The sequence below is a fragment of the Sprattus sprattus genome (genome assembly GCF_963457725.1).
Source record: "Sprattus sprattus genome assembly, chromosome: 21".
In the NCBI taxonomy this organism is placed as follows: domain Eukaryota; kingdom Metazoa; phylum Chordata; class Actinopteri; order Clupeiformes; family Clupeidae; genus Sprattus; species Sprattus sprattus.
The window spans coordinates 2,501,438-2,516,503 of NC_137919.1; the positions used below are offsets into that span (position 1 = coordinate 2,501,438).

General features: G+C 42.3%; 3 protein-coding genes across 3 annotated transcripts; 2 read left to right on the plus strand and 1 right to left on the minus strand.

Moving 5' to 3' along the window:
* Window positions 1-2,447: 2,447 nt before the first annotated feature.
* Window positions 2,448-4,529, plus strand: LOC308382466 (green-sensitive opsin-4-like; the record flags this gene model as incomplete). Its single annotated transcript, XM_080860196.1, has 5 exons — window positions 2,448-2,793; window positions 3,020-3,188; window positions 3,721-3,886; window positions 4,009-4,248; window positions 4,428-4,529. The coding sequence occupies exons 1-5, from the start codon at window positions 2,469-2,471 to the stop codon at window positions 4,527-4,529; spliced, it is 1,002 nt and encodes a 333-aa protein (XP_080716322.1). The 5' UTR covers window positions 2,448-2,468.
* An 896-nt stretch (window positions 4,530-5,425) lies between these two features.
* Window positions 5,426-9,228, minus strand: LOC308382359 (green-sensitive opsin-3-like; the record flags this gene model as incomplete). The annotated part of the gene is made up of 6 exons (XM_080860078.1): window positions 5,426-5,437; window positions 6,615-6,854; window positions 6,978-7,143; window positions 7,648-7,816; window positions 8,043-8,187; window positions 9,004-9,228. The coding sequence occupies 6 exons, from the start codon at window positions 9,226-9,228 to the stop codon at window positions 5,426-5,428; spliced, it is 957 nt and encodes a 318-aa protein (XP_080716204.1).
* Window positions 9,229-12,772: 3,544 nt separating this feature from the next.
* On the plus strand, window positions 12,773-14,794 carry LOC308382178 (green-sensitive opsin-4-like; the record flags this gene model as incomplete). Its single annotated transcript, XM_080859864.1, has 5 exons — window positions 12,773-13,118; window positions 13,344-13,512; window positions 14,001-14,166; window positions 14,291-14,530; window positions 14,693-14,794. The coding sequence occupies exons 1-5, from the start codon at window positions 12,794-12,796 to the stop codon at window positions 14,792-14,794; spliced, it is 1,002 nt and encodes a 333-aa protein (XP_080715990.1). The 5' UTR covers window positions 12,773-12,793.
* Between the last annotated feature and the right edge of the window lie 272 nt (window positions 14,795-15,066).

The window sequence follows — 15,066 nt, forward strand, 5'->3', positions numbered from 1 at the left end:
TGTAAGTAGACTTGCAGAGCTGGCTCTGAGACTCACAGGCTGGCAGGAGGAGTTGGTCCACGGGGCTCATCATCAACTCTCTCTCTCTCACACACACACACACACACACGTACGCACAGGTACAAACCCACCCACACACACACACACACACACACAAAAACACAAATATATACTATAAAAATCTGAAAACAACCATGTGACCTGCTTAGAAACGCATGGCTCTCCACTTAGGATAGTTCAGACAAGAGCCACTGCCTGAAGACTCTTTGAAAGGCATGGTCACAGAATAAACTGCTAACTATATGGAAATGATTCAAAGGGGAGTATGGTGGTTATCCTTGACCTGACAAAATAACACAACATGTCTGTTCATGTGACACATATGGTATTCTGACTTGACCCACAACATGTCTGTTCATGTGACACATATGGTATTCTGGCTTGACCCACAACATGTCTGTTCATGTGAAACATATGGTATTCTGGCTTGACCCACAACATGTCTGTTCATGTGAAACATATGGTATTCTGGCTTGACCCACAACATGTCTGTTCATGTGACACATATGGTATTCTGGCTTGACCCTGACTTGAGATTTCATGCCAAATTGCATGAAAAGATATAGCCTATGTGTTCTAAAATGTTTAATCTAGAAAATACAATTTACAAAAAGTAAGACAATATTTTCAGAAGACGAGATTAACAAAATGCCAAGTTCAGCATGTCTAGCCATTCCTCCCCCCTGCCCTAAATACTGTGAGTATATACGTAGAGAATGTTCAATGTGTCACATGTGTGTCATACATGGACGCAGGAGGTGTGATGGCAGCTGTCCCAGCCTTCTCAATGCGGATTTTCTCAATATTCTGTGAGAGCTTGCCCTTACGGTCAACGGGATTAACCTCCTCACATGCGTAGAATCTGTGTGTCAATTACTGTCCCTGGGATTACCCTCCTCAAATGCGTAGATTGAGCAAGTTGCATTTTAATTTAATTTAATTTAATTTAAATTCGGGACTTCCTTGTCGTTGGTCTAAGGCATTAGCGGAGTCATCTGCTGGGTACTGGGTGAACGCCGCTTCCTCCCACTGCCTATGTGGTGCTCTTAAACAATTGGGTGCATTTACATTTTAATGTTTATTAATGTACACTGTCCCTCTTCAACAAATAAACAAACTGAAACTGAAACTTAAACACTCTGCTCTGTGTTTTGTAAGTAAATGAATACTATTGTTTAAACGTTACACGATGGTGTCTGTCTCCCCTATGTCATGCCTACTGTGAGCTAGGTCGTCGTGATTGAATTTACAGCCCTGCCATTGTGCATTGTACGAGGAGAAATGATGAAGTGGCAAAGATGAACATTCCATCAGTGAATAATAAAATGTGTAACTAACTGAAACCGCAGCGCACATCACACATGCCCAGATTTAGGCAGTGCAAAGCTAAACAGATATGTAGCTTGTCAAATTTACCATCTTACATATTACATCCTGCTAAAATTCTAAATCTAAATTTCCCTGAGGATTAAAAAAAGTATCCATCTATCTATCTATCTATCTATCTATCTGCTCCGTTTTCCATTTCCTACATCCCCTACCCCTGTAACAGTAACCCTATTGCCACAGTAATCTGGTCTTGTCTGTATCATGTATTTACCACCAGATGTATGTACACATATGTCCAGTGACCAAATGCTGGCTGTGTATTGCCCCTGTTGCTTCCTTTCCCCTTCTGCCACACTACCCTTCCCCTTCCCCCCTTCCCCCTTCCCACCTTCCTGTCTCCACCCGGCCGACCTCAAGCAGATGGGTCCCCCCTTATGTGCCGTGGTTCTGCTCAAGGTTTCTTCCTGCCTAACAGGGAGTTTTTTCTTGCCCCTGTTGCCGTTGTGCATGCACTAAGGGGGTTCAGGCTCTGGGCTCTGTTAAGCGCCGAGAGGCAATTGTATTGTTATGGCGCTATACAAATAAAATTGAATTGAATTGAATTGAATTGAATGTGTTCATAACATTGGAGCTATTGCAATCCTCAATAGCATCCCTTTTGCCATAGTCACATCTTCAGCGAAAGCATGTCCTCCTGTTGTTCATGTACCACTTTCACAGCTATGCAATACAACTCAGCCTGACCTGAGATACAAACAGGCAGCTCTATGCTGTTTTTGATTGCTGAAGATTAAATGTTTGGCGAGTTTAACGCCTTCAATGTAAATCTATTAGGTTAGTGTTTATCTTTTAATCCTTGTGTGCCTTTCCTGCTCAGTTTTGACTCCCTCCTCCGCCTCTAAGCTTGGTAACCCCATTAGAGTCTACTATAAAACTAGCCAGCCCGGACCCAGAGGAAACTACGGACTAGTCTGCAGCCGAAGCAAACACAGAGCCATTCACTCACCAGCTCGTGGGACAACAACAACAGCAAGATGAGCAATCCGGACTCGTTTGAGGGAGAAAACTACTACATCCCCATGTCCAATCGGACTGGGCTGGTGAGAAATCCTTTTGAATACCCACAGTACTATCTGGGGGACCCTTGGCAGTTCAAGCTCCTTGCTTGCTACATGTTCTTTCTCATCTGCACTGGCTTTCCTATCAATGGCTTGACACTTTTTGTCACAGCTATGAACAAGAAACTTCGGCAACCTCTTAACTTTATTCTGGTAAACCTGGCTGTTGCTGGTATGATCATGGTGTGCTTCGGTTTCACCATCACCATTACTTCAGCTGTCAATGGTTACTTCATACTCGGATCCACCTTCTGCGCTATCGAGGGCTTCATGGCAACACTAGGAGGTAGGTGACCTTGAAGTGAATTGTGTTTTTATGGTTCTTTATAGATTTTATGTGGTTAATTGGCAGTAAATGAATACATGTCTTTGACAGACATTAAATTCACAGAACATTAAACTGGTTCACCAAATCAATTATACATATTTAATCTTCAAAACTGAATTCAATTTGTTATATAAGACCATTCAGTACATTTTGACTTGATCACTTCTTTTTCTTCGGCAACCAGGTGAAGTAGCTCTATGGTCACTGGTGGTTCTTGCTGTCGAGAGATACATTGTGGTGTGCAAGCCGATGGGAAGTTTCAAATTCTCTGCCACTCATGCCACGGCTGGCTGCGTCTTCACCTGGGTTATGGCGATGGCCTGTGCCGCCCCACCACTGTTCGGCTGGTCAAGGTACGGTAGTAATGACACTAAAAATAACATTACATTCTTAAAAGATTTTTGACAGAAACACTTTTACATCAGTCTTTTATCTTGTTTGAATTAAAATATGAAGATGTGCCGGCTATTTAAAAAAAAAAAAAAAAGTGAAATATGAGTGAAATTAGTGTATTCAACATCCTAATCTTCAATTTGATTATTGACTACTACATTCTTAAAAGAATTTGACAAAAAAAACTTTTACATCAGTCTTTTATCACGTTTGAATTAAGATATCAAGATGTGCTGGCTATTTAAAAAAAGAAATGTGCAATATGAGTGAAATTAGTGTATTCAAGATCCTAATTTTCAGTTTGATTATTGACTACTACAGTATGTACAGTATAGTAGCCCCTTACTCTTGATGGCGCTGACTATGATGACTATGATGGCGCTCACAACTCATATGCCTGCCTCCTGTGTGTGTGTGTGTGTGTGTGTGTGTGTGTGTGTGTGTGTGTGTGTGTGTGTGTGTGTGTGTGTGTGCCTGCTCCCCCTGTCTCAGGTACTTGCCCGAGGGACTGCAGTGCTCCTGTGGACCAGACTACTACACACTGAGCCCCAAGTTCAACAACGAGTCATATGTCATCTACATGTTCGTGGTCCACTTCTTCCTCCCTGTCATTATCATCTTCTTCACATATGGCAGTCTAGTGTTAACAGTCAAGGCGGTAAGGAATTTGATTCATGAATTTTCAGCTGTATCTCACAGACATCTACACATTGTAGATAGAAAAAAAAAAAGCGTAGGGTGTTGTTCCTCTCTCACCTGCACTGTCCTCTATATGTTCAGGCAGCCGCACAACAGCAGGATTCCGCCTCTACCCAGAAGGCTGAGAGGGAGGTGACACGTATGTGTGTGCTGATGGTGATCGGTTTCCTGGTGGCTTGGACGCCCTATGCCTCTTTTACAGGCTATCTCTTCTTGAATAAGGGGGCTTCTTTCACTGCCCAGTCCATGGCTGTCCCTGCCTTCTTTGCCAAGAGCTCAGCACTTTACAACCCTTGCATCTATATTCTTTTGAACAAGCAGGTCAGTGTCGCACTCCACATTTGCCTTCATTTCTCTACATATTAAAACTAGCGTTTCAAAAAAAAAAGTAACTGTTGAGGAGAGGAGTCCTTTTTTTATTTTGTGTTCCTCTTAGGGAATTGTTTTGTATAAGTTCTCTTTAAATGTCAAAGCTAATTCTGATTTCTCTGTTTGTCCAGTTCCGTAACTGCATGCTCGCTACAGTCTTTGGACAAGCAGTGGAGGATGAGACCTCTGTCTCCGCCAGCAAGACAGAAGTGTCCAGTGTGGCTCCTGCATAAATCTACATACTGGGCCTTACTGTTACCTCTTCCGTCTTTGTCTCTTTTACATGGGTGATTCAGTGGACACTGTCCATTTAATGTCTTCCTGTGCAACTCTGTTCCTTTCCTGTGTCTTTGAGGTCATCTGATCTTTCATGTTTGTCTCTCTGCACAGATATTTGGCTGTTTTGATCAACCAGGAAAACAGTTTGTTATTGAGACGCTTGTAAATATTTTGTACATACCTGCATTTCGAAAAGAAAAAAAAAATTACAACTAGTACATAGTATTAAAAAAATGCATTTCAAAAGCAAACTTGCACTCAAATCTTTTTTTTGTCAAGATTTCTGAGATTTCTGAGGGGTTTGTTTGCCAGGCAGGGACTTTACTTTGAGGAAGTGTTGATTTGAGCAGGAAGATGGGTTCAGATGGGGGACACTAAGTATGGAGAGTGGCAGGTATCTGGCCAATCATGATTAGGGAGACACAGTGGGAGGGACCAGCTTTCTTGGGCTTAGAAAAGATGAGTTGATGATTCACACAATGATGAGTTCACACAAACACAAACACACACACACACACACAAACACACACACACACAGTGGCTTCTTGTGTAAGTATTGTGAAGGGGCTTTTTCAAGGAAGGGAAAATGAGTGAGAAAATGAAACATTTCTTAAATAAAATCTCCTAAACCTTCCGTCATAATTAAATACAGAAGCATTGAATTCAAAACCTACTATAACTCAATAAAGATTCAACACGTGTATCCACTAATTGGAAGCGTGCCAATTGATGGGCAGTTCCCCTTGCTACTTTCATCCGTCTGCTGACAGCCATACACCGGGACCACGGCAAGACACTAGCACACAGACACACACACACACACACACACACACTAGCACACAGAGGCAGGTCAGTAGTCGTACTGCCAAGGACGAACAAGGGCACAGGTCAGGCAGAATACAATTCAAAATCCAAAAGGACAACAAATCTTTAAAAAACAGCAAAGGCAACAGAGCATGAACACAAGAACAGGCGGTCCTGACACACACACAAACACACACACACACACACACACACACACACAAACACACACACACAAACACACACACACACACACACACACACACACACGCAAACACAGACAAACACACATACACACACACACACACACACACACACACACACACACACACACACACACACAGAAACACAGCTGTTGTTCTCGCTGTGGCAGTGTTCTGCGTGCCCGCGAGGCCTCCACCCTCCCCTGGAGGCAGTGATACATTAGCGTCTCCCAGCCCGTTTAGGCCTCCTCGACTCCTGGGGTCCCGCTCAGCACCCCGACAACATCACACTCACTTTTCATCAGCAGAGAAAAAAAACTAAAGCATCCCCTTTCAGGAAAGCAAACAAGAAATGACTTGACGCAAGGCAGAGACCTATTACAAAGTGACAACAAAAAAGCTTGTCTTTGATGAATTTGACTTGAATATGCAGATTACATTTTTATAAAAATGTTGGTGTAAAACGTGTCTGACCTTAGTTAACGCACTAGTTTTAGACAAACTATGAGATGGTTTAATCAGGTATACACAGCATTGGGTTCTTTATTAATTAAAGTTAATTGAAGTATTTGTTGTTTGTTTCCATTAGTGTGTGTGGTGAGCATCAAACTGCCAAGCTTGTTAAGCCTTCTTTGTCACTTCATGTCAATGGCAAATATGACGAATTTAAATCAGATTTTAAATGCTTCTCATGGCAAATTGACACATGTGATTCATTTACATTTAGATTCATTAATCCCACCGCATGTAATTAATTAGATTATTGTTTTTAATCGCGTGACAGCCCTAAGCATAATAGGCTAGACTACAACACGCAAATAACGCAAGCATTGCAAATGTCTGCCCAGTGTGTGTGTGTGTGTGTGTGTGTGTGTGTGTGTGTGTGTTTGTGTGTGTGTGTTGTGTGTGTGTGTGTGTGTGTGTGTGTGTGTGTGTGTGTGTTTGTGTGTGTGTGTGTGTGTGTGTGTTTGTGTGTGTGTGTGTGAGTGTGTGTGTGTGTTTGTGTGTGTGAGTTGGTATGAGCCTGACACTGACCTGCTTGTTCAAAAGAATATAGATGCAAGGGTTGTAAAGTGCTGAGCTCTTGGCAAAGAAGGCAGGGACAGCCATGGACTGGGCAGTGAAAGAAGCCCCCTTATTCATGAAGAGATAGCCTGTAAAAGAGGCATAGGGCGTCCAAGCCACCAGGAAACCGATCACCATCAGCACACACATACGGGTCACCTCCCTCTCAGCCTTCTGGGTAGAGGCGGAATCCTGCTGTTGTGCGGCTGCCTGAACATATAGAGGACAGTGCAGGTGAGACAGGAACAACACCCTACGCTCTTTTTTTTTTCTATCTACAATGTGTAGATATCTGTGAGATACAGCTGAAAATTCATAAATCAAATTCCTTACCGCCTTGACTGTTAACACTAGACTGCCATATGTGAAGAAGATGATAATGACAGGGAGGAAGAAGTGGACCACGAACATGTAGATGACATATGACTCGTTGTTGAACTTGGGGCTCAGTGTGTAGTAGTCTGGTCCACAGGAGCACTGCAGTCCCTCGGGCAAGTACCTGAGACAGGGGGAGCAGGCACACACACACACACACACACACACACACACACACACACACACAAATAGAGGCAGGCATATGAGATGAGAGCGACATCATAGTCATCATAGTCAGCGCCATCAAGAGTAAGGGGCTACTATACTGTACATACTGTAGTAGTCAATAATCAAACTGAAAATTAGGATCTTGAATACACTAATTTCACTCATATTGCACATTTCTTTTTTTTAAATAGCCAGCACATCTTGATATATTAATTCAAACGTGATAAAAGACTGATGTAAAAGTATTTTTGTCAAATTCTTTTAAGAATGTAGTAGTCAATAATCAAACTGAAAATTAGGATGTTGAATACACTAATTTCACTCATATTTCACTTTTTTTTAAATAGCCGGCACATCTTCATATTTTTAATTCAAACAAGATAAAAGACTGATGTAAAAGTGTTTCTGTCAAAAATCTTTTAAGAATGTAATGTTATTTTTAGTGTCATTACTACCGTACCTTGACCAGCTAACCAGTGGTGGGGCGGCACAGGCCATCGCCATAACCCAGGTGAAGACGCAGCCAGCCGTGGCATGGGTGGCAGAGAATTTGAAACTTCCCATCGGCTTGCACACCACAATGTATCTCTCGACAGCAAGAACCACCAGTGACCATAGAGCTACTTCACCTGGTTGCAGAAGAAAAAGAAGTGATCAAGTCAAAATGTACTGAATGGTCTTATATAACAAATTGAATTCAGTTTTGAAGATTAAATATGTATAATTGATTTGGTGAACCAGTTTAATGTTCTGTGAATTTAATGTCTGTCAAAGACATGTATTCATTTACTGCCAATTAACCACATAAAATCTATAAAGAACCATAAAAACACAATTCACTTCAAGGTCACCTACCTCCTAGTGTTGCCATGAAGCCCTCGATAGCGCAGAAGGTGGATCCGAGTATGAAGTAACCATTGACAGCTGAAGTAATGGTGATGGTGAAACCGAAGCACACCATGATCATACCAGCAACAGCCAGGTTTACCAGAATGAAGTTAAAGGGATAGTTCGGTTTTGAAGACATGAAGTTGTATGGCATCTACATCACCAGTGTAATGCAATCCACGCTGACTTACCTCCGACATTGTCCTGTGAGCAGAGTTCTCGTCCAGTTTTGGTCAAACCGAAAGTAGTCCGGCAGGTTTCTAGACCCTGGAAAATAAAACGTTTCTCTTCCAAAAACATTATGTGTTCAAAAGAGTGATATATTTGAATCCCAAAACCGTTGTAGTGGGAAAAGTCACACCTCGTTATCACTTGGCCCTATTTTCAATACGCTCGATAATGCAATCTCACAGCTAGAGTCTACCTGTTTGATTCTCGAAAGTTGATTCGCGAAAGTTTGATTCACCAAAGTTGCCTGAGAGAAACGTCCATCACAGGAAAATGATGCTTTATGTCAATTTTATCAAATGTTGTCTCAGTTTTAATCGTTTTCCTGTGATGGACGTTTCTCTCAGGCAACTTTGGTGAATCAAACTTTCGCGAATCAAAGAGGTACCTAGACTCTAGCTGTGAGATTGCATTATCGAGCGTATTGAAAATAGGGCCAAGTGATAACGAGGTGTGACTTTTTCCACTACAACGGTTTTGGGATGCAAATATATCACTCTTTTGAACACATAATGTTTTGGGAAGAGAAACGTTTTATTTTCCTGGGTCTATAAACCTGCCGGACTACTTTCGGTTTGACCAAAACTGGACGAGAACTCTGCTCACAGGACGCTGTCGGAGTTAAGTCAGCGTGGATTGCAGTACACTGGTGATGTAGATGCCATACAACTTCATGTCTTAAAAACCGAACTATCCCTTAAAGAGGTTGCCGAAGTTTCTTGTTCATAGCTGTGACAAAAAGTGTCAAGCCATTGATAGGAAAGCCAGTGCAGATGAGAAAGAACATGTAGCAAGCAAGGAGCTTGAACTGCCAGGGGTCCCCCAGATAGTACTGTGGGTATTCAAAAGGACTTCTCACCAACCCAGTCCGATTGGACATGGGGATGTAGTAGTTTTCTCCCTCAAACGAGTTCAGATTGCTCATCTTGCTGTTGTTGTTGTCCCACGAGCTGGTGAGTGAATGGCTCTGTGTTTGCTTCGGCTGCAGACTAGTCCGTACTTTCCTCTGGGTCCGGGCTTGGTAGTTTTATAGTTGACTCTAATGGGGTTACCAAGCTTAGAGGCGGAGGAGGGAGTCAAAACTGAGCAGGAAAGGCACACAAGGATTAAAAGATAACCACTAACCTAATAGATTTACATTAAAGGCGTTAAACTTGCCAAACCCTTAATCTCCAGCAATCAAAAACAGCATAGAGCTGCCAGTTTTTATCTTTGGTCAGGCTGAGTTGAATTGCATAGCTGTGAAAGTGGTACATGAACAACAGGAGGACATGCTTTCGCTGAAGATGTGACTATGGCAAAAGGGATGCTATTGAGGATTGCAATAGCTCCAATGTTATGAACACATCCACAATAGGAAATGGAAAACTGAGCAGATAGATAGATAGATGGATACTTTTTTTAATCCCGAGGGAAATTTAGATTTAGAATTTTAGCAGGATGTAATATGTAAGATGGTAAATTTGACAAACTACATATCTGTTTAGCTTTGCATTGCCTAAATCTGGGCATGTGGGATGTGCGCTACGGTTCCAGTTAGTTACACATTTTATTATTCATTGAAGGAATGTTCATCTTTGCCACTTCATCATTTTGTCCTCGTACAATGCACAATGGCAGGGCTGTAAATTCAATCTCAGTCAATTCTTCTTATTCAGACGTAACATAACTTTCATGACCACAAATATAAATTGGCCAGCGATTTAATTTGCTTTTTTATTAATAAATGTATGTAAAATGCTCGGAGCAATGCATCATGGGAAATGGGATGACAGACATGTCATGTTACTGTTCCAAAATCTTTATTATCAATAGAAAAAATAATTAATTTTCGCATATTCTTTAGTCTGACCACTGATATTAACTATCATAATGTAATGTTGTTAATTGGAGCTTGAATGTCTTGTGTAATGTGTTTATCCTCGTGCTGTGAAGTCCCTTCAGCCCCTAAAGATGTTTAGACGCATAAACTTGTGGAGACACTCAACAGTTTCCCTGATATCCCCCAAAAAACAAATAAAATATTTAAAATGTACATATTAACTCATGCTTATGCTGTTCACCGTGCCATTTGTCTCCATAGCAACCAACGTGAAGCTCCTCTACTCCCAACATCCCAGAGTGTCTGCAGGGGTTCAAGCCCACGTCTGCTTCAGATCACTGACCTCATATCCACGTCTGCCTCAGATCCATCACTGACCTCATATCCTGCTTCAGATCTATCTCTGACCTCATATCCATGTCTGCTTCAGATCCCTGACCTCCTATCCATGTCTGCTTCAGATCCCTGACCTCCTATCCACGTCTGCCTCAGATCCATCACTGACCTCATATCCTGCTTCAGATCTATCTCTGACCTCATATCCTGCTTCAGATCTATCCCTGACCTCATATCCTGCTTCAGATCTATCCCTGACCTCATATCCACGTCTGCTTCAGATCTATCCCTGACCTCATATCCACGTCTGCCTCAGATCCATCAATGACCTCATATCCTGCTTCAGATCTATCCCTGACCTCATATCCACGTCTGCGTCAGATCCATCACTGACCTCATATCCTGCTTCAGATCTATCACTGACCTCATATCCTGCTTCAGATCTATCCCTGACCTCATATCCACGTCTGCTTCAGATCTATCTCTGACCTCCTATCCTGCTTCAGATCTATCACTGACCTCATATCCTGCTTCAGATCTATCCCTGACCTCATATCCACGTCTGCCTCAGATCCATCACTGACCTCATATCCTGCTTCAGATCTATCACTGACCTCATATCCTGCTTCAGATCTATCCCTGACCTCCTATCCACGTCTGCTTCAGATCCCTGACCTCATATCCACGTCTGCTTCAGATCCCTGACCTCATATCCACGTCTGCCTCAGATCCATCACTGACCTCATATCCTGCTTCAGATCTATCACTGACCTCATATCCTGCTTCAGATCTATCCCTGACCTCATATCCATGTCTGCCTCAGATCCATCACTGACCTCATATCCTGCTTCAGATCTATCTCTGACCTCATATCCTGCTTCAGATCTATCTCTGACCTCATATCCATGTCTGCTTCAGATCTATCCCTGACCTGAAAGTGAAAGTCCTCTCTATGGCAGAGGTGGTGTAGACACACACACTCTGAAATCCACCTCTGCATTCAACCCATCCAGGGAAGTGACACACACACACACACAGTGAAGTGAGGTAACACTAACCCGGAGAAGTGAGCTGCCTTTGGCGGCTTGCCTTTGACCTCCAGTCCACGTCTGCTCCAGATCTTTCACTGAGCTCATGAATTGTAGCTGACCCATCCTCCAGTCAAAGGTGTCACACATGGACGCAGGAGGTGAGGATGGCAGCACTCCTGGCCTTCTCAATGCGGATTGTCTCAATATTCTGTGAGAGCTTGCCCTTCGTGTGAATGGGATTAACCTCCTCACATGCGTAGATTCAGTGTGTCAATTACTGTTCCCTGGGATGACCCTCCTCAGATGCGTAGATTGAGCAAGTTGCATTTTAATTCAATTTAATTCCGGGACTTGTCCTTGTCGTGAGTCAAAGGCATTAGTGGAGTCATCTGCTGGGTACTGGGTGAACGCCTCTTCCTCCCACTGCCTATGTGGTGCTCTTAAACACTCTGTGTTTTGTAATAGTAATAAATACTATTGTTTAAACGTTACGCAATGGTGTCTGTCTCCCCTATGTCATGCCTACTGTGAGCTGGGTCGTCGTGACAGTATAAGATTGAATTTACAGCCCTGCCATTGTGCATTGTACGAGGAGAAATGATGAAGTGGCAAAGATGAACATTCCATCAGTGAATAATAAAATGTGTAACTAACTGGAACCGTAGCGCACATCACACATGCCCAGATTTAGGCAATGCAAAGCTAAACAGATATGTAGTTTGTCAAATATATCTTACATATTACATCCTGCTAAAATTCTAAATCTAAATTTCCCTCGGGATTAAAAAAAGTATCCATCTATCTATCTATCTGCTCAGTTTTCCATTTCCTATTGTGGATGTGTTCATAACATTGGAGCTATTGCAATCCTCAATAGCATCCCTTTTGCCATAGTCACATCTTCAGCGAAAGCATGTCGTCGTTCACATACCACTTTCACAGCTATGCAATTCAACTCAGCCTGACCTGAGATCAAAACTGGCAGCTCTATGCTGTTTTTGATTGCTGAAGATTAAGGGTTTGGCAAGTTTAACGCCTTCAATGTAAATCTATTAGGTTAGTGGTTATCTTTTAATCCTTGTGTGCCTTTCCTGCTCAGTTTTGACTCCCTCCTCCGCCTCTAAGCTTGGTAACCCCATTAGAGTCTACTATAAAACTACCAAACTTGGACCCAGAGGAAAGTACGGACTAGTCTGCAGCCGAAGCAAACACAGAGCCATTCACTCACCAGCTCGTGGGACAACAACAACAGCAAGATGAGCAATCCGGACTCGTTTGAGGGAGAAAACTACTACATCCCCATGAACAATCGGACTGGGCTGGTGAGAAGTCCTTTTGAATACCCACAGTACTATCTGGGGGACCCCTGGCAGTTCAAGCTCCTTGCTTGCTACATGTTCTTTCTCATCTGCACTGGCTTTCCTATCAATGGCTTGACACTTTTTGTCACAGCTATGAACAAGAAACTTCGGCAACCTCTTAACTTTATTCTGGTAAACCTGGCTGTTGCTGGTATGATCATGGTGTGCTTCGGTTTCACCATCACCATTACTTCAGCTGTCAATGGTTACTTCATACTCGGAGCCACCTTCTGCGCTATCGAGGGCTTCATGGCAACACTAGGAGGTATGTGACATTGAAGTGAATTGTGTTTTTATGGTTCTTTATAGATTTTATGTGGTTAATTGGCAGTAAATGAATACATGTCTTTGACAGACATTAAATTCACAGAACATTAAACTGGTTCACCAAATCAATTATACATATTTAATCTTCAAACTGAATTCAATTTGTTATATAAGACCATTCAGTACATTTTGACTTGATCACTTCTTTTTCTTCTGCAACCAGGTGAAGTAGCTCTATGGTCACTGGTGGTTCTTGCTGTCGAGAGATACATTGTGGTGTGCAAGCCGATGGGAAGTTTCAAATTCTCTGCCACTCATGCCACGGCTGGCTGCGTCTTCACCTGGGTTATGGCGATGGCCTGTGCCGCCCCACCACTGGTTGGCTGGTCAAGGTACGGTAGTAATGACACTAAAAATTACTTTACATTCTTAAAAGATTTTTGACAGAAACACTTTTACATCAGTCTTTTATCATGTTTGAATTAAAAATATGAAGATGTGCCGGCTATTTAAAAAAAAGTGAAATATGAGTGAAATTAGTGTATTCAACATCCTAATTTTCAGTTTGATTATTGACTACTACATTCTTAAAAGAATTTGACAAAAATACTTTTACATCAGTCTTTTATCACGTTTGAATTAAGATATCAAGATGTGCTGGCTATTTAAAAAAAGAAATGTTCAATATGAGTGAAATTAGTATATTCAAGATCCTAATTTTCAGTTTGATTATTGACTACAACAGTACGTACAGTATAGTAGCCCCTTACTCTTAATGGCGCTGACTATGATGACTATGATGGCGCTCACAACTCATATGCCTGCCTCCTTTGTGTGTGTGTGTGTGTGTGTGTGTGTGTGCCTGCTCCCCCTGTCTCAGGTACTTGCCCGAGGGACTGCAGTGCTCCTGTGGACCAGACTACTACACACTGAGCCCCAAGTTCAACAACGAGTCATATGTCATCTACATGTTCGTGGTCCACTTCTTCCTCCCTGTCATTATCATCTTCTTCACATATGGCAGTCTAGTGTTAACAGTCAAGGCGGTAAGGAATTTGATTTATGAATTTTCAGCTGTATCTCACAGATATCTACACATTGTAGATAGTAAAAAAAAAAAAGCGTAGGGTGTTGTTCCTCTCTCACCTGCACTGTCCTCTTTATGTTCAGGCGGCCGCACAACAGCAGGATTCCGCCTCTACCCAGAAGGCTGAGAGGGAGGTGACCCGTATGTGTGTGCTGATGGTGATCGGTTTCCTGGTGGCTTGGACGCCCTATGCCTCTTTTACAGGCTATCTCTTCTTGAATAAGGGGGCTTCTTTCACTGCCCAGTCCATGGCTGTCCCTGCCTTCTTTGCCAAGAGCTCAGCACTTTACAACCCTTGCATCTATATTCTTTTGAACAAGCAGGTCAGTGTCGCACTCCACATTTGCCTTCATTTCTCTACATATTAAAACTAGCGTTTCAAAAAAAAAAGTAACTGTTGAGGAGAGGAGTCCTTTTTTTTATTTTTGTTTTGTATAAGTTCTCTTTAAATGTCAAAGCTAATTCTGATTTCTCTGTTTGTCCAGTTCCGTAACTGCATGCTCGCTACAGTCTTTGGACAAGCAGTGGAGGATGAGACCTCTGTCTCCGCCAGCAAGACAGAAGTGTCCAGTGTGGCTCCTGCATAAATCTACATACTGGGCCTTACTGTTACCTCTTCCGTCTTTGTCTCTTTTACATGGGTGATTCAGTGGACACTGTCATTTAATGTCTTCCTATGCAACTCTGTTCCTTTCCTGTGTCTTTGAGGTCATCTGATCTTTCATGTTTGTCTCTCTGTACAGAGATTTGGCTGTTTTGATCAACCAGGAAAATAGTTGGTTATTTTGACGCTTGTAAATATTTTGTACATACGTAAGCCTGCATTTCAAAAAGAAAAAAAAAATTACAACTAGTAAAT